The 25,351-nt window shown below is 35.8% G+C and overlaps 1 protein-coding gene across 3 annotated transcripts; it reads left to right on the top strand.

Annotated features, from left to right (window-relative positions):
- Nucleotides 1-333: 333 nt before the first annotated feature.
- LOC141431031 (fructose-bisphosphate aldolase-like) lies at nucleotides 334-17,663 on the top strand. 3 transcript variants are annotated; one of them, XM_074091997.1, is made up of 9 exons: nucleotides 334-443; nucleotides 2,391-2,507; nucleotides 3,167-3,258; nucleotides 4,723-4,897; nucleotides 7,776-7,979; nucleotides 8,690-8,805; nucleotides 9,930-10,029; nucleotides 10,456-10,655; nucleotides 16,997-17,663. In XM_074091997.1, the coding sequence occupies exons 2-9, from the start codon at nucleotides 2,396-2,398 to the stop codon at nucleotides 17,090-17,092; spliced, it is 1,095 nt and encodes a 364-aa protein (XP_073948098.1). In that variant the 5' UTR covers nucleotides 334-443; nucleotides 2,391-2,395; the 3' UTR covers nucleotides 17,093-17,663. The 3 variants fall into 3 exon arrangements, with proteins under 3 accessions (XP_073948098.1, XP_073948097.1, XP_073948096.1); XM_074091996.1 differs by lacking the exons at nucleotides 334-443; nucleotides 16,997-17,663 and adding exons at nucleotides 1,589-1,731; nucleotides 13,896-14,772; XM_074091995.1 differs by lacking the exon at nucleotides 334-443 and adding an exon at nucleotides 1,590-1,731.
- Nucleotides 17,664-25,351: the final 7,688 nt, after the last annotated feature.

Below are 25,351 nucleotides of genomic sequence, written 5' to 3'. Positions count from 1 at the left end.
GTGAGCTATTTTTGAAGTTAGAAGTTTGATGACGGTGCTTTAGGTAGGTATGGTTTAGGTTTTTCGTAATATTTCGTGTAACGTGATGTAAGTATTTATAATAATGAAAGTTTGAAATTACAAAAAAATTCGTACACCATTTTTAGTTTTCAGCGCCATCTGTATTAAAAGCGCGAAATTACTATTATACGATGGTTCGTTTTGAAACATCTCCATCTCTAACGTATTTGTACGTTGACGACTATGCCTACCTTCACAACGCAGTTCATGTTAACGAGGGCAGATGTCGCTTTAGTCGACGTGTAAACTCGCTGCGAACTGTCACGTTATCATTGGACCTTCAAATGACCTTTCTTCGTGTCCTCTTCATACATTTTGACAGTAGTAGCCGCGTAGCTGATCGGGAGTGTCCGTGTTTTTCTATCTAAAACCAAATCAAAACTGTAAGTCAATTACAATTATAGATCCTAATACTATATTCTTCGGCCTATAGGTTTACGACTATTATTAGAAATCATACTTATTTTTTAGAAAATTTAATTGACCTTATAGCAACCTCTGAATTTATTATGACTGGCTAACGATAACGTTCTCAAATTTTCTTTATTTTGGTATAATAGTCAATATGAAGGTTATTAAAGTGATCTTATTAAGATTTTGTAATAAGTCTTAATTACACAACATCATAGCGAATTACTTAGTTACATTACATAACGTTTTAACAGTAGTTTTAATTAATTTTGTTGTATTAAATTTCAACCGTTAATAATCCGCCAGTTTCTATTTCTTCCAATCTATTTAAGTAAGTTCACTTTCTTTCATAGCGTAAAGTAAACTTGCAATGCATTGCCTGCAGGTTATTGCCTCTGGTGTAGGTGGAAATGTATTTAATTTTCATAATCAAATGCATCGTATTTTCATAGTGCCTATATTGAATGCAGGATTGTTTTAGCTACAGCTACAAATACAGACTATTATATAGTTGGTACTTATAGAAAACTGGAAACACGCCTGTGACGTCGCGCTTTCAGTGACCTTTGAAGGTCACCTTTTAATAAATTTAGATCTTGCGTTAAAATAGAAATTCAGTAGTTTCAAGCATGCTTCTTACTTTAAAAAGCTTTGTAAAAACAGGAAATAATTTGCTAATTATTTTACACTACGTTTAGGTAGGTACTGTTTAAGTAACACACAATTTAGCCAACTCGCTTACCCACATTGCCAAATAAAGATAATAAAATTAATAATTGAGAAATTGATTAATTTGACATTCTAGATTTTTTTTATCAAAAATGGTAAATATTGTAAATTTAATTTACGACTTTCAAAAATTGAGGAAAAATCGATTAGGCTTATTCATAATCGAGACAATAATTATAACCCTAAAAAAAACAAATACAAAAAAATCAAAATGTCAACGTCACGTCATTTTGACCCTCTCATCACTGTCAGTTTCAGTTTGATTGAATTGACAATAACTGACAACTTCAGCTTGTTGATTGATTTAATAATTTCGAAACTCGAAAAATAAACAAAAGAGTGCAGGAAGCGTCAGCTTGAAGTGTATTATCGGTGAGGTATGTTTTTTTGAAAAGTTTACAAACAATGTCGAGTGTAGGATTTCCCTTTTATTAATTTAGATAGGTATTTTTTCGTGAATAATGGCTCCTAAAGGAAAGGGAAAGAAGGGCCCTCCTGAGTCAGGATGGAAGCCTGGCTTTGGAACCAAAGGTATACTTCTATATAGACACTCTTGACATACTATTAGATAAACAAAGTACCTATTGGTAACGTACCAGTGCCGATTCTAAACCATTCAAGCGTAAAGTATAGTAAAAGGACAAAGCGTAGCTTTAGAATTTTGGCTTCTCCAGGTCTCCCTGGACTTTACTACCACATTCTCCCTATTATTTCCTACCTTGATATATTGCAAGCAACTGTAGAATTAAGGTTCATTATCACTCTCGCTGACCAACCAGACCTTCCTAATTGGCAAAACTATAAATTGCTTGCTGACTGGGCATTCATGCACACCCACAAATAGTAGGTCTGTATGTGGAGGATACATTTTATAATGCATTCTTGCCTTCCGGTTTCAATTCTTTTCTATTCTGTTCTAGGTAGAACTGAACAATCTGTAGGTCTGTGACTGGCCATTGATTTTAAATTAAAATAAAATAACTTAAATTAAGTAAATATTTATTTCAGATATCATTATGGTCTATAGATTTTGTTAGTGACACCAAGATTTTTAGATTAAGTAGTAGCAAGCTGTTTTTAGAGACTACAACTCTGAGCCTATTTTGAGTGATGAATGATTCTACTGCAGCCTTCTTGTGTAATATACTCGCACCAACTCAAAAAAAGTTAATCATAAATTGTTGTTACAGCCACCATGAGCACATACTTCCAATACCCGACCCCTGAGCTTCAGGAGGAGCTCCGTAAAATTGCCCAGGCCATCGTGGCCCCTGGCAAGGGCATCCTCGCTGCTGATGAGTCCACTGGTAATTTATTTAATTATTAAGCTTAAAATTTAAGTAATACATGCTAGTAGAATATAACAGCTGTAACAGAATTAAGTGTCCGTTTCTGTGTGCCAAATGGCAAAGGCCTATGTGATCTGAAAATTATGCATGAATGAATTTTGAATGAAATTATTGTATGACTGTTCCCAAATACTATATGGCACAAATAGGTGGTACAAATAATATACTTGATCACTAAAAGCAGTACAGTGACATTACAAAAATATAAAATTCAGGTAGACAATAGGCAGTCTTATCACTAAAAAGCGATCTCTTCCAGACAATCAATGACTCCGATATTAACATTTTAACTGCCACGGTCGGCCACGGCAGAGAAAAAAAATATTCTGAAAATCGTTCCATATGCGCCACAAAATGCCGACATGGCCACTATGGCCCTTTTTTCACCTGTCGTGTTTTACCGACCTTGGCGGTCAAAGGGTAATTAATATGAACAGACTAATATATTTGTATTATGTGAATGTGATATAATGTATTAGAATTCAGTCAAAAATGCATTAAGCTTTCAAAATATCTGCCAATGCGAATAAAAAACAAAATAATACTTTAACTAAGTAGTAACCAATATAGATATTCTGGTTTGAATAGTAAATTCAAAATACCTTTCTTTTCACCAGGTACCATGGGCAAGCGTCTCCAGGACATTGGAGTCGAGAACACTGAGGAGAACCGCCGCAAATACCGTCAGCTGCTCTTCAGCACTGACCCGGTAAGTCCACAAGTTCTAGATTGTTCTTCCACAACCCATCGTAATGTGAGCTGGGCAAAACTGTTACAAAAATATAAAACATTGTATTTCTTCATGGCCAAAATGGTCATGTACTTCAGTGGGGAAGTTTTTCCTACTAGTGTTGTGATCATGAGTGCTTGTACATGTTAGTAATTGTACCCTGCCAATGAAAACTATTATTCTAAATCGGTTCATAAATGACTCTAGTTCTGAGGTAAGTACTTGTAACATAAAAAAACAACTAAATTGAGATCTCCTTTTTTTTTAAGTTGGTTCAAATTTAAGGATTATCTATACTTTTAATTTTTATCAAGCATCTTGTTTTACGAGTGTCAATTCAAGTGAAGTAATTTACTATTAATTGTGTAGTTTTAATTTTAAAATTCTTTGATATTATTTACTGTGTTATTGTAGAAAATAATTTTATCAATCAAATGTCCAAATTTCTAATACCCGCCCATTCCCATGAATTCTTATTTGCTAAGGTAATGCCAAGGTCGAATTAATTTAGACTTTCAATGAGCTCTGATTGCTTGTCACTAAGTAATCTTGACTTGAGGCTCATGATGCGAGACTTTACCATGTTAGGTTATTATTTTTGAATGGGGGAAAATACTAGTATAAAGAATCTCAATTTTTTTTAATTAAAAATAAAATTATTTCATTGCCACTGGCTTCACACAAGTGAAAAAAATGAGACGAAATTTTCACATTACAGTTTGATCACTTAACAAAACAGAATAACAATCAAATAAATTCGACCAAAAATTGTTTTTTTCTGGTGTATGTGTATTATGTACAACTCTTTATTGTGGATGAAATGAATAAATTTAACAGGTTATGTTGGGAAACGGTGTACAAAGACCATCTTATTTCATAATGGTATCTCTTCCAGTTAATCTTTCAGTAACACCTATTTACATACCTATATGAAATGAAATGAAATGAAAAATGAAATGAAAAACATTTATTTGAGACTCAAAAATAAAATAAAATAATGTAATAGGTAGATAAAACAAATATATTGAACAACAACAAATCTGACAATATTTTTAACTCTCTCTCTCTCTTTTATGCCTCACTCACTCACTCAATCAATCCAATACAAATATTATTTATTGAACTCTACACCACCATACAGTAGGTACAGTCAGTGAGTCAATATTTTTTTATTATAGAGATTTAAAATTTTATGTACAAATTTTCGTACATCTTTCATACAAAACATTGTCCTAATAATTACAAACAAAACAAAAAATAATTATCCAAACAGGCGCAGCTGCTCTGTTGTGATAGAAGAGCTTGTATACATTCGCCACTTGATTTTTATTTATTGGATTACCTTTGATATAGTCTTTTTATCCAACTGTCTGAAGGAGGATTATATTTTATCTTTAGTTTCACTTATGTAAAGTTACAAAACACTTGGTTCTTTCTCCCCAGGCCATCTCCGAGAACATCTCTGGAGTAATCCTCTTCCACGAGACTCTATACCAAAAGGCTGACGACGGCACTCCCCTGGTTGGACTTTTGGAGAAGCGAGGCATCATTCCCGGCATCAAGGTCGACAAAGGTGTCGTCCCGCTCTTCGGCTCTGAGGATGAGTGCACCACCCAGGGTAAGCTTCTAGAATGTTATGGTAGCCTGGTACATTGTATAAAGCTTTAGTGAGCATCTTGGAGAAAGGAAGCATCATTCCCTCCATCAAGGTTGTCCTTCAATTGGCTCTGAGGATGAGTGCTCCCAAGACAAGCTTCTAAAATGTTATGGTAGCCAAAGTAGGTAGGTAAAATGTATGGGGGAAAGGAACCATCATTTCCTCCATTGTTGTGTTATTCTATTGATTGTGGGTGTAGCTCTCTTTAGTCTGTGTGTGAAACCCTATTAGAAAACACAGAGCCACAAGTACACCACAAGTATTTATTTTAGTTACGTTAGTACTTCTTCCTAATATAATTTCGTAACAATTTCACTGTTTCTCAACACATTTTATTTAACCCCAGACATTTTCACCTAATATTTTGTCTGTTCATGTTTCAAGGACATTACAAGGTCATAAAAGGTCATTCCCGTGTGAAATCGTCGCGACCTTTAGATTATCTTCGTCCTGACATTGTTATACTAGAACGTTGAAATTGACTATTATTGTGAAAGTCACCTTGACTGATCACCGATTTATTTTAAGGTTGCATTCTTTCTTTATTCTGGCAGATGCTAAATTTGGACATCTTATTACTTATGTAATGGTGGTAGATTTAGGGGCTGTTTCACCATCCATTGATTAGCGTTAACCGACGGTTCAATGTGATGCCGTCTCCGTCTATTCGAAAAAAACAAATAGAGAGACGGCATCACACCTAACCGCCAGTTAACACTAATCAATGGATGGTGAAACAGCCCCTTAATGTGATAAACAACTTAGGCACGTGGTTAGGAATGGGAATTTCTCCCGTCGTTTCATAAACAACACAAATTCTTTAAATTGAAGTGATAATCAATCTATACTAATACTACTTCAAAGTCAAAGTCACGGTCTTCTGGTACAGATCGCATTGTACAAAGTAGCCAAATACTTTGCACACTACTTTTTTCAGCAAAAACTAGCGCAATCTTGTTATGATTATTATAATTGACTTGGTTTAGCAAAAATGCCGTGAGATTAAAATTTGATGATTTTACATTAATTTCGTTAAGTTACAAAAACATATTGAAAGCTGACGCAACTTTGAGAAAACATGTTTACGATCTTTATGTATACCTATACACCTATACATAAAAATGGTAAACATGTTTTTTTGTTGGTTTTCATGAATTAAATCAAAGTAATTTTACACGGATTTTAGTCACCATGTCGAAATGTTACGTCACTGAGTAGGTGTTTTTTAGTTTAGATTTTTGAGGGGCTCGACTGAACTATCTACAAAAGATTACAATGTCAAAGTCCAATATGATAATATCTGTGATTTATATTTGTAATTTGTTATAATGAACTTGGTAAAATAAATCTTATTACAAGCTCACAAAGTTTACCTTTAAGAATACTATTTGTTGTTTACAAAAACATTCTTTTAGTGGGTCTGATAACAATTGTTTGTTTTTTTGTTTTCAAGTCTTGTGCAATAGAATCTTATCTGCTCCTGTTCTCCTATTACTGCTTTGTCCGGTATTACATAATTTATATGGTACCAATCAATAATAATTATGTATTTTGCAATGACTGTTCAGGTGTTGTTTAAATCTCAAATTGCTAAGGGGATAATCCGAGACCTGTCTGTCTAACGCCCTCGGAAGCACAATCGCATTTACCACGTCTTTCTGTCACACGGTATAGGCTGCCCTGAGTCTAGGGTAGTAAAAGATGGTGATTACGATTGCGAACGTCAGCGCTTTAGGCAATACGACCTAATATCAACAGTTTAAATTCAAGATATTGTATAACACCTGTGTCACGGGAAATACCAAAGTACATTATTGTTCAGTCCTTTAATGAAAATAATTTCCTGTCGTCCTCAAGAAACATGGCAGCGGTTCATAAACCAGTTATTACAGAAATTAACTTATTTTGATCGAAGCATACATAACATAATGCAGTATAATTATAACAATAACGTACTGTTTTCACAATCATAAACGTTACTATTGCAATGATGTAATAAAAATACTTTTCAAAGGTTTTAAGAATATAATTATGTTGGCTTTATTTTATCGTGGGTTTTATCGACCGGTTAACATTTATTGATATACTCAAAGGATAAACTATTTCGTTTATCGTAATCTGTACAGTATTGTCATTAAGCCGATAATAGGACAGGCAAATTACCATTATCTAACGATCGCGTTTTGTTCTCAAAACAACCGTTCTAGGTTGCCTACTTTATTATTTTTCACTAGCATCCTATGTAGAATTTGTTAGTGGGGTCCATGTACAAAAAAAGTCCTACAATAGGTCTGAAACCCCCGACGCAAAAAGGGGGGTGTTATAAGGTTGACGCTAGTGTCTGTCTGTCTGTGACAGTGGCTTTGCGCAGCTGTTTAACTTTTCTAAGTTTCTTATGTTGTAAAGTTAACGCAATGTTCACTAAATTTCACCTCAATCCGTTATTTTTTTTTGTGGCAACTTCTGCGTCTTCTGCTTATCTTGTACCTATCTACGGTTAGCAGAACATTTTTTTTGCAATATCGTTTGTGGACCCTCCATTTTCTATAACAGCTACATTTTGGCAGGCAAGGGCTACAATAGTGGCAAATTAAAATAAAGGCGGGCCGCACTTAGTCATTATATTTTGATAATTGGTATTTGTGAAATTAAAAATTCGAAAACATTTTATTTTCATTTACTGTTCTCAATTGCTCTCATATTTGTTTATGTAGGTAGCTATAGAAGACTTTAATTTATGAAACAGAAGTTATGAAACAGTCACAGGCCGCGGTTGGTCTACCACTGTTCTATAACATCAAATACGAACCAAAAAGATATTCATGGAATACTCTTTCAGGTCTCGACGACTTGGCCCAGCGTTGCGCTCAGTACAAGAAGGACGGCTGCCACTTCGCCAAGTGGCGTTGCGTGTTGAAGATTGGCCGCAACACGCCCTCTTACCAGGCTATCCAGGAGAATGCCACGGTGTTGGCTCGCTACGCTTCCATCTGCCAGAGCCAGCGCATCGTGCCCATTGTTGAGCCCGAAGTGCTGCCTGACGGTGAGTTGAACTGCGAGTCTGTTATGTTACCCTGGTACAGTGATGTAGAAAAACACGTGATTAAAATGGTTTTCTATCGTTTGCCTCAATGAGGGTTTTCACAGAGGCGAAATATCGCTAGATGGCGTTAGTATCGTGAGGTGCGTTTGACGTTTGTTTGCGATTGGCTCATTTAGTTATTTAACCAATCACGAGCAAACGTCAAATGGACCTCACGATACTAACGCCATCTAGCGATATATCGCCTGAGTCAAAACCCTAATTTCAATGCAAAACGGCCAGGTTATGTTGTTCTGTTTTGGAGTTCCCGTACCTAGCTGCATGCTTCATCGTCAGATCAGCTCGATATTACCATATTGTATTGTCATCAGAACTACGCGTCATTAGTTTCATATCAATATCGCAATGAGAAGCGAGTGAGAATTAGATCATTTAAGTCCATCACAAACGTTAATTCAACTTTTATTCCTGGTGATGCAGGTCGCTTCCAACCGAAACAACTGGAGGTCTATGGGTGAGGCGTGGGTCCAAATATGGACGTCTTACGGCTGATATGATGATGATGATAATTCCTGGTAAATGTTAGTTCCGAAACTTAAAGCACGCATATCTCCAAGTATAGAAAGTTTCCTAATATACTCAGACTTCTTACTTACTTCTTCTTAACTTCTTTATGCAGTCGTATTATCACGTTTATCACTAACCTCCAGGCGAGCACGACTTGGACCGCGCCCAGAAAGTCACAGAGGTGGTGCTGGCTGCCGTCTACAAGGCTCTGAGTGACCACCACGTCTACCTCGAGGGAACCCTCCTCAAGCCCAATATGGTAAGTTCCGTTTTATGCTACCTTGGTCATCTTTTTCAAGCCCAGTATGTCTATTGCTGAACATAAGTCTCCTCCTAAAAAGTTCCCATTTCATGACGGTCAGCCGGATTTCTGCTCGAAGAACTGATGGGGCTTTCTGGGCGACTACCTACCGAAAAGGCAGCATGGGTAGGCCGTCCACAAAGTGGACTAATGACATGGTGTGCAGGAGTCTGATGGATGCGGGCGGCTCAGGGCCGATCATTGAGGTGTTCTTGGGGGGACTCCTATGCATAGCAGTGGATGTCTTTCGGCGAATGATCGATGATGATGACGTACGTCTCCATCTCCAACATAAACTGATATTCGACATCGCGTATGTTATTGAGCTGGAGCTTAAGTCAAAACGTTATAATATTTATGCATGGGCCAGTATCCTTTGCCTAGTTGAAAGGCGAAAAAAATAATATAATAATAGACAAGCAAGAATAATAGTATGATTGGTTTTTTGGAGTCTTTTTGTATTTTTTATTTCAACTCCAAATTTGTTACTTTTACGGGTATTCACGGGATAACCGTAAAAGTAACAAATTTGGAGTTGAAATAAAAAAATACAAAAATACTCCAAAAAACCAATCATAATTTGATTGCTTAGTAGCGACATCTCTTGTCTGGGTGAGCGGTTGGTTCCGAAAGAGTGTGACGTCTCTCGATGAGAGCGGAACATAGATGTCGCTAGTGCTGCTGCATAAGTAGCGTAGTAGAAATAAGCAACCTGAGATATGTATGCATAGGAAAAATTCGTGTCTAGATTCCTGTCCAGCGGTGGTGTAGGGGTTATAGCACGCAGCACGGATTGCTGAGGACCTGGGTTCGATTCCCAGCGCTGGTCTCTTTTTCTGGTTTTTCTGTGCATCCATGTCTCAGTTTGTATTTTCGATAAGAATAATAGTGTCTAAAAAACATACTCCTACAACTACAAATATTCTGACGTGCTTTTCTCTATCGCTTTTGAAGAGACATCTCTTTTAAAGCCTACCCCTCACTACAATTAGCTCTATAATTTCCACAGATATTTTGAATGAGCCTTTGTTTTTCATACGGGTTGTGAATGATAGTAAACTGACAGTACCTTTCCGTACCAGGTAACCGCTGGTCAGGCGTGCAAGAAGACTTACACCCCGATGGACATCGGCCGCGCCACCGTCACCGCTCTGTTGAGGACCGTGCCTGCTGCCGTTCCCGGTAATAATCCAAAACAGTTACATTCAAGACTACTTCATGACTACGGCCCCCCCCCCCCCCCCCCTATTGAAAGAATAAAATATGGGCTAGTTTCCTTCTCCGTGGGAATTGATTTATTCTAGCTAATAATTATTCATTTTGAGGATCCACCAAACTGGTGACTTCGTTTACTCTTATTGCAGTGTAATTTTTTGTTTTATTGTGACATTTTTTTTTATTCTGATGTTAGAAGTGTTCAAAGTACTTAAAAGACTGAATGTACTTCAGAGGGAGTATTAAAACTATTTTTAAAATAAACTCTTTTCACTCCCCAAATAGCTTTTTTTCTTTAATTAACATCAAAATATGAAATACAACATCATGTGGGCAGCCCGTGCATTCAGTACATGGAAAATACAATACTTATCCCCCTTTTCTACCTTCCAGGCGTCACATTCCTTTCCGGCGGCCAGTCCGAGGAAGAGGCTTCCGTCAACCTGAACGCCATCAACACCGTCGATCTGAAGCGGCCCTGGGCCCTCACCTTCAGCTACGGACGTGCCCTCCAGGCCTCCGTGCTGAGGGCCTGGGCTGGCAAGACTGAGAACGTGCTTCCTGGACAGCAGGAGCTGCTGAAACGCGCTAAGGTGGGTTACCAGGAGTCTATGAGTGTGCGGAGGTGTAGCAGAAATTGTTGTGGGATATTATGGGATCCTTTCTCCTTTTGCTTACTAAGACAATGAGGGCTATCGCGAATGAATTCGCCGCTAGAGGCGCTAGTGTAGCGTGAGGTCTCCGAAATGTCAAATCTCATGGTTTTTGGGTGAGCTACGCGGGTTTATTTACAATAAGATTTTTTTTGTGAATATTTTGCATAACCTGAAATTAATTATGGCAATTATGCATTACGGGGCAATGAATGTCTGTGTTTTGAGACAGTTTTGTCTTTCGGAAACTTTTGTCCTCCCTTTTTTTCCGAACAAAACGGGACTAAGCAACACTGCGATTGCTGGATATTTTTATGGTACGGTTTTAAAGTGTTTTAACTATGATTTTAATCTAAACTTTGTTTTAACGCCCGTAATAACCGACTCTGAAAGCCACACTTAAAAACCTCACTCAACAGTGCGCCATCTAGTGAGACAAAAAACGATAGCCCTCATTGGTACAAATCTAGGGTGTCATAAATATTGAGTATAGGTAGTCATTCACGATGACGCGTGCCGTGGTTCTTAATACAATGTCATTAATGTCTAATTTTGACAAAATCACGCGTCTAATGGCACTAGGTATAATTAACGTACGAAGATCGCTGGCCACATCGATTGGCCATTGTACACTAAGAGCCTGGGTTGGAAAACACGAAAATTTGCTCCCTAGACTGCAGAAGCTACTGAGAGGAGCTAACGTGGCTTACCTTACTAGGAGGTAATAATAGTACGTGTGGGGTGGTAAAGCGGTTGTGGTATATAAGATCGTTTTCTCCTCCTTTTAAAACAAGGGATTAAAAAAGCATGCTTTATGGAATTGGGATGACACCCGAGATTGTGCTTCCTGGACCACAGGAGCTGTTGAAGTATGTATACTAACATGGGTTGCTACGAGGATAAAGAAGGGGGGTTTTACCCTTTAGAGTATACGGTTGTGAAGTAAGGGATCTCTTCCCCCTTTTTTAATACAGTTGATGCAAGCGTGTTTATACTACTAGAGTGACAGAGATTAGGACAATTACGGGCGTTTGTGAGCTAAAAGGCGTGCTCCATGTGAACAAAATCCTCCAGCGTTCTCCTAAAGATGCTATTCAAGCGAAATTTGAGTATTGGAGATAGTACTTTGGTATCTTTTTGATCTTCTTCAATCTTCCTTGCACATAGGAAAAGTGCTGAGTTCTAGGTTAATATGGATGCTGGACTGTCTACTTTGGAAAGTCACTAGCTAACGGCTCCTAAATCCAAATGGGCGAGCATTAGGGGTAAACTTAATTTGCTATCCTGAAAACAGAAACTACTTAAGCGCGATAAAATGAGTTACTAAAATAAGAGAGTAAGAATTCAGAAACGAAGTAGATTCTGCTGGGAATCTTTACCACTAATATTTTGATAACAGGGGTTGCTTAAGGGCGGCGTGTTCGGTCACTAGGGTTAGAGGAGAAGGAAAAAAATCTAAAACAGAATAGTTATTAAAACTGACGTAGAATTTTTGTACATCCATCTTCTTTCGTGGCATTTCCTTTCAAAAGCCAACTACGAATCAGATTCCGTGCCATCTGACCGATAAAAATTCGTTTTTGTACAGTCCCCCTTAAACTTTATTTTTGTTATTGTAACGGCCACAGTAATTTCAAGTCTTTACCTTAGGGTTTCGAAAGTTGAAGCTTGTGTAATGTGACGCACGAACAGACAGACAGTGGAGATTTAACAATAGGGTCTGGTTGATCGTCTTTATACAGAATCCTAAAAAACTTGCTCGATATCACAGATTTTCTTATCCTTCTCCCTTCCCCATTATGTTTATTGTGGACAGTGCCTTCAATAAATTGTGGTGGTGGTCTGTTTTCTTATACATAAAACGTAATAAAAAAGAAATGAGAGATTTTTGTAGTTATTAATTGGGACTAATGTAAATATTAAGTACCTGAAGAATTAGGTATAATACCTATATTTTAAGATTTATGATTAATCCTCTAAACTCCAAGTTATTTAAAATTTAATTTAATTTAACAGGGTGAGTACGATGATTAAATTAATTTAATTGTAGTTTACTATGTACAGTAGCAATAAAATATACAAACATTTTAAGTGCCAAAAACATGTATACAGTACTTTATTGTCTGTAAGGTCGTGTATACATATTTTTTGCACTTTGGCTGTATCTTTGTTGCTGACTGTAACTACCCATTTTGTTTATGTCTTTTGTGTGTCATTATAGCTTCTAGTGTAGTCTTACGTGAAAGAAACTTTCATAGTTTTGGTATAAAGAGGTCAAAATTAGTTGCGTTCTTATATGCATAGAGTAATTTGTGGAACAACGCAACTGAAAAAGTTGAAACTTGTCTTAGATTAGTCATTTTCTTTGCTTGTTGAAATTGAGAGTTTCTTTTGTAGGCACTTTTTGTTCGTTTTGTGTCGTTTCCATTAGCTGTTGTCGTAACTATACTCAGCGGCACAAAATTTGGCCCACGCTTCATAAAAATTACTTATTCCTGCATACATTTCAGGGCCAAATTTTTTGCCGGTCAGTATATTGTCTAATAATAATAAAACTATGCGCTGAACTTGTTTCCATGCACTGAGTATAACAAACTTCGTGTGTTCGTGTGTGTTTCTTCGCGATTTCACAAAAACTTGTTTTTATTTTTATTATTTGTTTAAATTGTATAAGTACTAATGTATTTTTGTGAAAAAGCGAATAAACATTTCTATTCTATTCTATAATAAACGACAGCCCTCTATTGTCTTCCTTTACAGTCGTAGTGCATGGAATCACGTTTGATATTTTGTTGAATAATATTCACGCGTGAAGGATATGAATGGATTACGACTGATGTCTTACATTTAAAAAAAAAATGACAACCTACGAAATCGTGAAATAAATACAATAATGCACTTAGTTAGTGCTGTTTCGACAAGGTCCATTCATGTCATTCATTTATTGTGTCAGCATTTCATACTAATTTAGATTTTTGTTTTTTTTTTTTCATTCCTATCGCACGTTGCCCACATTGCACTGACGCTGCTACTCCGATCCGATGTCTGCCATCAAATCTTCGAAACCACTTAATTTAACTAATTATAACGTAAAAATTCTAACGGAACACAATTTGAAATTACGAACAAACGATTCTATTTTTGAACTGGGAATGTCACTTGTCTGCCATTTTTTTTTAGGCGAACGGTCAAGCCGCTTCTGCCAAATACGTTGCCGGTTCTATACCGTCTTTGGCCGCTGGCAAATCTAACTTCGTCAAAGCACATGCCTATTAACGTGTTAAAGTCTACTTATATTCGGAATTTTTTATTCCTTTTGCTGTTTACAAATTTTTAAGGCGAAAATGTATCGAATCATGAATTTGTTTTCTAGTCGACGTTTATAAAAATATTTTACTTTATTTTGAATTCGTGACGTTCTCCCGCCACTGGATTTGGCATTTAAAAAGTTTTATGACTGTCACAATGCTGTGTATCAATTTATTTTTTAATAGTAAGAAATAAAGTTTTTTTTATTGGATGTACCTAAAATACAAAAAGTTGATTTCAAATTGATGATTGAAGACTGCTTTTGTTTTGATACTTTCCATTTGATCTGAAGCCTGTCGGCTTACTCCGGTAATCTAGTTTTAGTTTGTATAAAATTTTGAAGCTGGAACCAAGTTTTCTAGCCGGTTAAATAATTGAAAATAAAGCTCCAAAGAGGCTTCCCATGATAGCATCAACGTGGACATTGATGAAGACACTGCCGATTTCAATTAGTCGTTTTTCGGGTTAATCCGAAATATCTAACTAAATTTGATTTTATTTTCATCTGAAGCAAATTTCAAAATAACAGATACAAGGCAAAACTCGTTTATGAGTTTATGGGGATTTATGTTTGCAAGTAACTGTAAGATTTGAAGATAAATAATAAGCAATAGATACCATCGAATGATTATTAACGGAACTACAGATCAACTCGGAAGTATCCCCTAATCCTGCTTGCATCCTGTGAATGTTCTAATAACTAATGTTATTATGCTTATGAAAGAGACAAATAAAATTATTTACAAGCTGTTTTCTTTTTTTACCTGCTCGTTTTGTGTTAACTCTTACTGTATACAATAAGAGCGCTGTTCATCATTTTCATTTGTAGTTTTGGTAATATAATATACCCGTAACAACCAAAAAAACTGTAAGTACTTCAAAGGGCCTCCTTATGGGTGTTTTATTTTTCAAGTAGGGACATAAATAACGGAGTTCTGACGTAACAAATATAAAAAAGCAATCAAATTAAGAACCTTGTTCTTTTTGAAGTCACTGGCCAGCCAAAGCTGTCCACGACGAGCAGGGTTCTAAGTGGCGAGACTTGTTTTTTTTTCGCAGTAAAATTAATTTAATTTATTTCTTATAGCAGAAATATCAAAATTATCTAAGCCGGGCTAGAATTACAATATGTCAATTTTGACAGTCTCAAAAATGATACCAGATTAAAGTTTCGTAAAAAATGCGTTGACAGCTTTGCCTGGCCAGTGTTTAAATAGTCTTCTCATATCACTCAGATCTAGGTATAGTATGAGAAAAAAATTAAGTAACTGAATTATTTAGATTATATATATTTATAATGGAACATACAAAAGGACAACTTGTGACCAAAAAGCAAACACAGAGATTAAATGATTTTCTCTTGCTGCCGTAAATGTAGGTACAGTCAATGTCATAAATAAGTGATCGCTTTTGTACCTTGTCACTTTAACGTCATGTTTGAAAAGCCATACGAAATTGTGTAACGACTGAAAGCGACAAGGTTTCAGAAATGATCACTTATTTATGACGTTGACTGTCCATACGAATATTCGAAAAATCTACCTAATATCGAAGATTAGCCTCTCGTATGTCAGAAGTTAAAAGTAAGTTCGCCTTTGTACTCTTTTGTTTTATATTTATTTATTTACATACATACATAGGTACATACTCCAGATTAAAATATAAATAGTTAAATTTGGCACATATCTATGTGTGGACATACGAGAGGTTAGTCATACAATAACTTTACAATAAAACCCTAGTTCGCATTATTTGACACTTCCTGAGTGCAGCGATCCGAGGGTTTCAAACTCAAAAGAAAAGTTTCTTCGATTAGGCAAGGAATGTGTAGTTAGTAGGTACCACGTAGGTACCAACGAAGTGCCGCAATGGCAATATATCTTTTCTTTTCTTCCTATCTTTGATGTTGGATTGACGCGTAAAAGCTGTCAGAATATCCAATGAATGAACGATGGGCGATGACAAGGTATATATTCTATTTGTTCTAAGATGATTCAAATGACACATGATGATTATTTAACTTTGTGAGGCGATAACAATTTTTTTATTTTTTCCAACAGAGATATATAAATAAAATCACATTAAAATTGCTGATTGTTTTTATATTTAAACTCAAATTTGCTGCGTAGGCACTGTGTTATATTAACTTAATTTCTTTAATGAACGCCCTTACAATGTTGTTTCAATAGGCCGCAATTGCTAGTGGTGAGGGTTATCGGTAAAAATAAAAGCGGTAAAATAAGCGAACTTGTTATTAATTTGCAAGATTGTTCGTCAGGGTCGGAAAGTGACACTCCAAGTGTTGAATAAATTATATTTTAAAATTCAAATAAGACTTTCAGTTCGATAGCGTAACGTTTAAACCAACAAATAATGCTATTGCCACTTTTAGCACTAGGTACATGCAAAAGTATCGATAGTTTGCGTAACAGTAGGAGGGACTCTAGTTCCGTCAGTTTGGCATCTGTCATTTGAATCATGTTAGAACAAATAGAATATACAGTTTGAGTATGTCTGCGTTCTATTACGAACATCGTCCTGAACCCTGAGGGGCTACTACGAAATTCGTATCGTACCGTCCATCTCAATCACGTATTAAATAGTACAAGCGTCATTGAAACGGCAAGATACGAAGTTCGAATTTCGTAGTAGTCCCCCTGATTTGTGTTAAAAAGTCACTGACCGAACTGAATAAATTTACCAGGCTTATCAGTTTTCCCAACATAACAAACAAAATCAATGCAGTCACTTTGATTTGTTTGAAAAACGTCTAAATGATCGCGTTATCAACCGTTTCGGGTTGTTATTTATCTCTGTTATTTTTCTTTTGATGTGGCAAACAAAATAACAGTTTTACATTTGACTCGAACGTTTTCGGCAAAGGCGTTTTTACTATCTTGTAAGATCTTTGCGTATTTTTTTAATAAGATGTTGTAGTTTTATGTATTTATTTGTTTTTTCTTTGTTTTCAGGCTAACGGTCAGGCATCGCAGGGCAAGTACGTCGCCGGATCAGTGACAGGTGCGAGCGGTGACTCTGGACTCTTCGTAGCCAACCACGCTTACTAAACACACACAAACAAATTAATTATTTTTATTGATACAAAAACCGGCCTATAAATCATACCGGTTTTAGAGCACGTTACACACTGGCTGCTTGAACTATTCCAGTGCCATAAAAACGCGAATGACATCTGCTGTCATTTCACCAAAATGGCGGTTCTGGCGCGAACAATCTATTTAAGCGTAAAGTTAGATTAAGATTACTCGAATAATTTTATCCAGCTTCACAATTAATTAGATGTTGAACATTTGAAATATAAATAGAATCACTTGTATTATGAATCGAGAATAGTACGTAGTAATATTACAGTATATTTGCTTCATGTATTCGTGTAGTAAATGTTTGACGTTATTAAAAGGATGGAAAAACCATAGAAAAAAATTGTCGTTGAGATTTTAGAGTAAATATAGTATATAATTAATTTATTTACACACAGCGAAATCATAATAACATGTTACATTTGGTATTTATTTCTATGAATTTATACAGAGATTTTTATTTTGATAAAAATCGATTTTAGTTTGTAATGTATTTTGATAATTTAAGAGTAAAATTATAATATTCTTGATCACTTGAGTAGTTTTGTTTCATTAAGTACCTATTTCTTTACCTTACTTCATACAAAATTAGAGTTTCCAGTTCAGTTACCTACTCGTAATGCTAGACAGCATAACTCATTTTGCTGAACTATTTAAATTGGTCTAATCTTTAGAATGTTCATACATACCTATTTGAAATTAAATCACAAACTCCTTAAAGTATCGACAGCGGATACAAAATTCTAGCTTAAAAATGAAGCTGATTCGGCCGTTTTAACTTTAATGCTGTTCATCATAACTAAATCAATGCTGCGACCCGCAGCAGGTACCATTGCTACAATTAAATACATTTATGGCCATAAAGAGATAAACATTGAATATGGCTGCTTTAGATACTCCAACACATAACAATAATTGTATCCTATAGTTTGGTTGGGTAAGTTGTATCGGCTTGTTAACATGGAAGTTAATGTATCGATAAAACTACTTACTGCCATTTGTGCTGTTACGAGTGAGAAATTAAATACCATTACCAAAACAAAAATCGAACGAAAACAATAAACAAAATCGTAACGGGCTGTACCGCGATGCCCACTGGTCGCCCTGAGATGGGGCTCCCCTAGTCAACACCGTGCAAGGCAGGCTCGGCTCCTCACCTTCTTTCTACTGGTGCCAGGATATACTTATATGTATATAGGAGTAGTGTTTACCTGTGACTTCGCACGCGTAAATCATCAGATACAGCAGTTGAATCGAAATTCCCGTGGGAAAATCGAGATATAAGGGTAGGTAGTGTATGATTCCAAATATCATCGAAATCCGAGCAGCCATTCTAGCGTGAAGAAGTAACAAACAAAAATTCCCGTAGGGATTCCTGAAATTTACATCGTGGTTTTCATTGACGTTTCATTAAAAACAATCATGCCAAATTTCATGACAAGCCCAACGGTTGTTATTTCGAGATTTCATCCCTATCCCATGGGAATATCGGGATAAAAAATAGCCTATGTGTTAATGCAGACGTCCAGCTATCTACGTACCAAATTTCATCTAAATGCGTCCATCTGTTTTAACTGAAAGAGTAACAAACATTCACACACACGAATTTTCGCATTTATAATACATATAAGTATTAGGGTTACTCCTCGTAGCTTTCAAATCGGAGCCCTATAAAATGTATGTAAAGACCTATTCAATTATAATGACATAACTCGCAGCTCTGTTGGTTTTCGTTCCACTTTCCATACAAAGTTGCCCATGGTCCTTTGCGATCGCGAAAAACCGCAATGTAAAAATTCGCTACAAAGAAAAATGAGCTTCTATAAAAATAATATAACAAGCCTAGCGTAACCCTTCTGACTATAAGTATGTAAACAAATCTAACTGCTGAAAAGAGCCACATTCCTATATCACTAGGTCCCTTTAAGTAATCCTAAAGAAAATATCAACCCACGCAATTCATATCGAATCGTGGCAGTTGCGGTCTTGCGGTCCTTATCAACGCAAACATGCAAAGTGCAAACTGTTTTCATTTCTCGGGAATAATATTTTTTTCAATAACCCTTTACGCAAAGTCCTGAAAGTGACATTCTGCTATCAAACGCCCACGCTGAAAGAAATATTTAGGTCCACTGGGCAGTTCTGACTGTGTTTTGACAAAGCCAAAGTGCTTTAAAGATTAACTTATTCTGCTGTGGTTTTTTCCAAGAAACTAACCAATAGAGCAGTATGATATGACGAGTGATGGGCTTCTTTCTTACTGTTTTTTTTAACCCCCGACGCAAAAAGAGGTGTTATACGTTTGACCGCTATGTGTGTCTATCTGTCTGTCTGTCTGTGGCACCGTACTCCATAAACGGGGGTGGACCGATTTGAATGCGGTTTTTTTATTTGAAAGAAAGTTTTCTAGCGAACCGATTAAGCCGTTTTTGAGATATTGAACTTTGAAGTAACAAAGTCGGGGTTTTCCAACTTTTTGTTTGGAAAGGTCAGTTTTAGTTTTGCGTTACTGATTTGTCAATTAAACAGCACTAGCTAGGGTTCCGTAGCTGAAATGACAAAGACGGAACTTTAAAGTTTTGTTATGGCCGCTATAAGTCTTTCCAGCTATCTACGGCATACCTCATAGGTTGCAGGTATACGAGAAGGCTGTTATGTGACATGGGCAAAAACCTACACTGTACGTGTCTTGACACTATCCATACTATAATATTATAAAGGAATGCGAGTGTGTGTGTTTGTATGTATGTTTGTCCGTCTTTCACGTCGAAACGGAGGGACGGATCAACGTGATTTTTGGCATAGAGATAGTTTATGGGCCTGAGAGTGACATAGACTTTTTATCCCGGAAAAATGCACAGTTCCCGAGGGAACAGCGCGATAACCGAATTCCACGCGGGTGAAGCCGCGGGCAAAAGCTAGTTATGAATATTATTAAGATGACATTTTCTCTCTAGTGGTAATTCCTCTATGTTTCTCTCTAAGCATAGTTAAAGCGTGAATATAACTTTTAAATGTTAAGTACTTTCGCCATCAGATATTTCAGAGCAGACAAGGTGATCAAACATATTATTATCCAAACATGACCCCTAAGGGGATCCATGCCCCAATGACCTTCGATCTGAATTCCTTAGTTTTTTTTTTTAATTAATTTTTAACAATTACTCAGTGTATACATGAACACAATTTTCGCCAAACTGCATGACAGTTTGTTGGCGAAATGAAACACTCAAAACACTTCCTTATATAAATACTGTGCAAAACTTATTTATACAACTAACCTATCCTAATTTACGTTTATATGTATATTACGAGTAATATAAAAGAAAAAAAATAATAATAATAATATGAGAAATAGGTGGGACTTATTCAACTTGATTGATACTATGCGATAGTGGGTACATTTGTGGGTTAAGTATATCTAAAATTACTTATTACATAGACATATTATCAGATAGATATTCTTATAGTGGTTAAAGAACTTGACTACGCAGCTTGAGGACCTAGGTTCGGTTTCCAGCCGGTTCAGACATTTGTATGAATAATACGAATGTTGGTTCTCGGGTCAGGGTTTTTGTAGCTTATTATATTAACAACAACGTCTTTAAGCAATATAGTATCCCATATTTACTTCACAGTTTATTGTCTTCGAGATATTTGGCATCCAAGTTGAACAATTTTAGGCCAAAAAACTGGTTTTCTGGCCATAACTTTTGTGTTAATTAGTTTCAAATAAAAACCCTAGAGACACGTTTTTAGAAACGTCAAAGACGAACTCAAATATGTAAATTTCGTGTATGTTAGATCTTTCACGTCAATAGAGACGGAATATGTGTTTTTTTGACAATGTTTAAAAAAATCACACAAAATAAAAGTATTCATTTTTTTTTCAAAATCCGGTAGGTAAAAATGGAGATAAAAGATTGAAGAACCGATAGCCGTTTAACTTATAAAACTATCTGTAGTACAAAAGTAGGAGATACGATTCAAAACTTGTCAAAAATCGATGAAAACCTCGGGTAGCCCCTTAAATGAACCTTAAATAATAGTGCATGTGCCGATATTTTTGCCCAGTTTGCCCGCTCGAAATATATCTGGTGGCGACTGTACCTTACCCAGATGTCACCCGACATATTAAGCAATTCTGGGGGAATCCATTTCCGTCTCAATAGGAAGTAAACACTTAAGTACCTACCGTATAGGTTTTGATTCACGGGATTGCAGACCTTACTTACTCTTCATTTTGATATTAATTTCAACTTGATACCTACCTTTACGCATATCTGAGAAGACGGGTCATAGACTAACAGACAATTAACCCTTTTCCAAGCCCTGCGAATTTAGATGGGTAGGTACGGTACCACAAAATGAATCATAGTTTTATATTGTTTACTCATGAGAGACTATTTTAAAAACAAAGGGTCTGGCAGGCTAAGCTAACAAGAGTGGCCCCCGCAAGGGATTTGGTTGTAATTTGAGGTGCAGTAGTGCCAGGACCTAAGAACACTGTATGCGTAATATCAGCCTTCGATCTTCTTTTGTTTCAGACTTATTCACGAAAATGTCATGTAATTTTTAAACTGTTATTTTAGCTAAACCAAGCAAGCGAGAGTAACCAAATAAATTCAGAATTAAGGAGCATAAAATGGGGTTCATAATGCATATTTTTACAAACATTCATATCCTTGAACTTGGATGAAAAAAAAATGTAGTTTTTTTTCGCTTCATTTTTTGCCACTTCACGCGGAGACACAACTAAGTTTCAAAAAAAATACTTAATAAGCCACAATTGTCAACTACGTATACATTTAAAAACATTTTGAAAAATCATGGTGCGTCATGTCAAAAAAAAAAACATTTACGAACGTATAGCCTGCTAGACCCTTATATATAATTTATTATATATAATTTTTTAACGACTTTAATTTTGTATCATGTAAAATAAAGCAAGGTCGAATATTTGTGTACATTTTATGTGGCCGCGATATGCACTATGCCTAGAAAAGGGTTAAAGAAATGAGATGATTATGATTAAATAGGTACTTTCAATATCCATATAGGCAGTCGATAGTTTCAGTTTTACGTTACAATCCCCTCTAAATGCCGCTGTAAAAAGCTACCACGATTATATTTTCAAACCTTATTAATGCGATCTCGCAGAATGAAGGGAAATTATAAAGCTAGCTGGGAGCAATGACTTTTGATTTATAATATAATTCCATTTGCAATTTCCAAGGCTTTAACAAGTTCAAAACCCCTAAAGGTGACACGTTGCCCTTCGTGTGTTCTCAAGATTCCAGACTATTCACTCGAATTGTCAAAACAATACTTAATTATAAATATACTTATAGATAGGTACGTACAGTCACCAGCACCAATATCTAACACAAATAAACAAGCTCTAACAATATCTAGCAATATCTAACAAGCGTGCATAAATATCTGATACGACTCTATTTGTAGGGCCGGAAGGACATGTCAAATATTTTTTCACGCTCCGCTGCGGCAGATATTAATGCTGGTGACTGTACATATAACTTTACTACCCCACAGTCCGAATTTCATAACACCTAATGACCGGTAGTACGAATATTGAAACGCTGAATGTGTATTTGTATTTATTTTTCAAATACTACTCCGTTTTCATGATTTAAAATCTTTAAAAAAAATTGGGTCCAAGTACGACCAAGGATGACCGGATGGCCAAGTGGTTAGAGAATCTGACTACGAAGCTTGAGGTCCCGGGTTCGATTCCCGGCCGGGGCAGATATTTGTATGAATAATACGAATGTTTGTTCTCGGGTCATGGATGTTTAATATGTAGGTATTTAAGTATATATTTATCTATATGTATGTTTATCCGTTGCCTAGTATCCATAGTACAAGCTTTTGCTTAGTTTATGGGACAAGGTCAAAATTGGTGTCCCATGATATAAAATGATTTTTTTTATGCTCTACCACGTTGCATATGACCCCATCTATCCCCTATACACGTATGTCCATCCATCTGCCAAACACCCTGTATATAAAACTTACTTGATAAATGAACAACCTGATGGTGTAATTTTAAATCCATAGGTTTATTAAAATTAAATTAAATTAAAATATCTAAGTAAATGTACCTACAGAAGGCGGGAAGTGACTGTTTTATTCTAGGCACAGTTCTAGGTAAATATATACTTGCTATACTACAACTACTATTCTATTTATAAATAAATAAATATCATGGGACATCTGACATCAATAAATTGACCTAAGTAGTTCCAAACTAAGCAAAGCTTGTACTATGGATACTAGGCAACGGATAGACATACAAACTTATCTATCTTAGTCCACCTTTGTACAAGTATCCCAAAGTTATTAAATTGTATTTTGTGTGTTTTCTTTTGTACAATAAAAAGTTTACATACATACCGATATCGGGTAGGCCCTGTAACAGGAGCAAAAAATTAAAACACATCAAATTAATTGTTATTTTCAATGTAGGTAGGTACGGCATCCAATTTAATAGTCTAAATGACATCGCCTGTCACGTAACAAAATGACGGATTTCGCAATAAATTGCTTGTCCAATTGAACTTAAAACTATAATAAAAGTTATTTTAAAAAGTTGTAGAACTACATTAGCTCAAGATGAAATGATCAATTGGACGCTGCATGTGGTTTAATTTTTTGCTCCTGTTACAGGGCCCACTTTGTATAGATAAATACATACTTAAATACATTATGCAGCATCCACGACCCGAAACCAAACATTCGTTTTATTCATACAAATATCTGCCCCAGCCAGGAACCGAACCCGGGACCTCAAGCTTCATAGTCAGGTCGTCAATACTATACTAACATACTACACTATACTTTACCATACTATACTTTATTTATTTATTTTCGGAGAACGCTACTACTATTTTAACTATATTGTGGTGTACAATAACGAGTCAATGTCTCGTACCATATTATGGTGGAAGGTTAGCACGTGTTGTTATTCTGTTGTTTTCTTAAATTGTCAGAATATAATTTAAATATTATTCTAACCTCCATTTACCTCTAAGCGCTCTCATCTACTCATTGGGGTTCACTAGACTGTTTATAACCCTATTAAGGGGAGTATAACCATCCCCTTCGTCGTTAAATGCTTAAAAATCTAATTGAGACATCGGTTCACCCTTGTCTTTGCCTTGGTGTTTTTTTAATAAAACTGTTAAATAAAGAATTAAATTAAATAAAACTGGCCAAGTGCGAGTCGGACTCGCCCGTGAAGGGTTCCGTAGCAGCAAGTATAATATAAAGTTTCCTTTACTTTACGATTTATGACGTATAAAAAAAAACTACTTACTAGATCTCGTTCAAACTAATTCTCGGTGGAAGCTTGCATGGTACTGTACATCATATATTTTTTTTAGTTTTATCATATCATTCTCTTATTTTAGAAGTAACAGGGGGGGGGGGCACAATCCCAATAACAACAGGTCATTTACTTAAAACTGTCACCCATAAAGCACTTTGATTAGCCACCCGCGACTTATTAGGGTGTAATTAGGCAGTTAAGTTGAACGCGTGCTGATTACTTGTGATCGCCGGGTGGATGGCATCGTTTTTGAGAACATCTTAATACGGTTGCGCCGTATCCGGTACGTTTGAACTGAGACTTGAATTTCGAATTTGTGCGTATGCTTACTAATCTCCTATTAGTCCTAATAATACCGCTATCATAAAAAATTGGGGGGAATTTCAGTGGCGAAACGAAAATACTAATGAATAATGATTCTTTAACATTTCTTGTCTAAAAATGGTTTTATACAACATAACACAATTCAAATAATTTTCAACAATTAAATGTATTCAGATAAAAACTCAAATGTATTTTGATTTCATTTTACCGATGTAACTCAAGCGGCCTGCATTTTGTTTTGACTAGTATAGATAATTGAAATAACTAAAAAAAGGTTCAAAAATTTGTGGTTTTTCATGCATAAGTCAACTTTTTGGTTTCAAACAAAATAAGTATCAACCAAAAATGCAGCTTTTAATCACGGTTTGTATGTTTAGATTTTTTTGTGTCGGGCTGGCCTAAGTTATAAAATAAACCTAAACCTAACCTAAGCCAATCCTATAGATCACACGATTGAAAAGTTCGTCTCCAGTAGAAACTGGTAAACTTACGAAACCTTCAAAATGTGGAAAATAAGAAAATATATCATTAAATGTACTTCAACGTAATTAAAA

The sequence above is a fragment of the Choristoneura fumiferana genome, chromosome 9 (assembly GCF_025370935.1).
Source record: "Choristoneura fumiferana chromosome 9, NRCan_CFum_1, whole genome shotgun sequence".
Classification (NCBI taxonomy): Eukaryota; Metazoa; Arthropoda; class Insecta; order Lepidoptera; family Tortricidae; genus Choristoneura; species Choristoneura fumiferana.
This window is presented reverse-complemented; position numbering and strand designations above follow the sequence as displayed.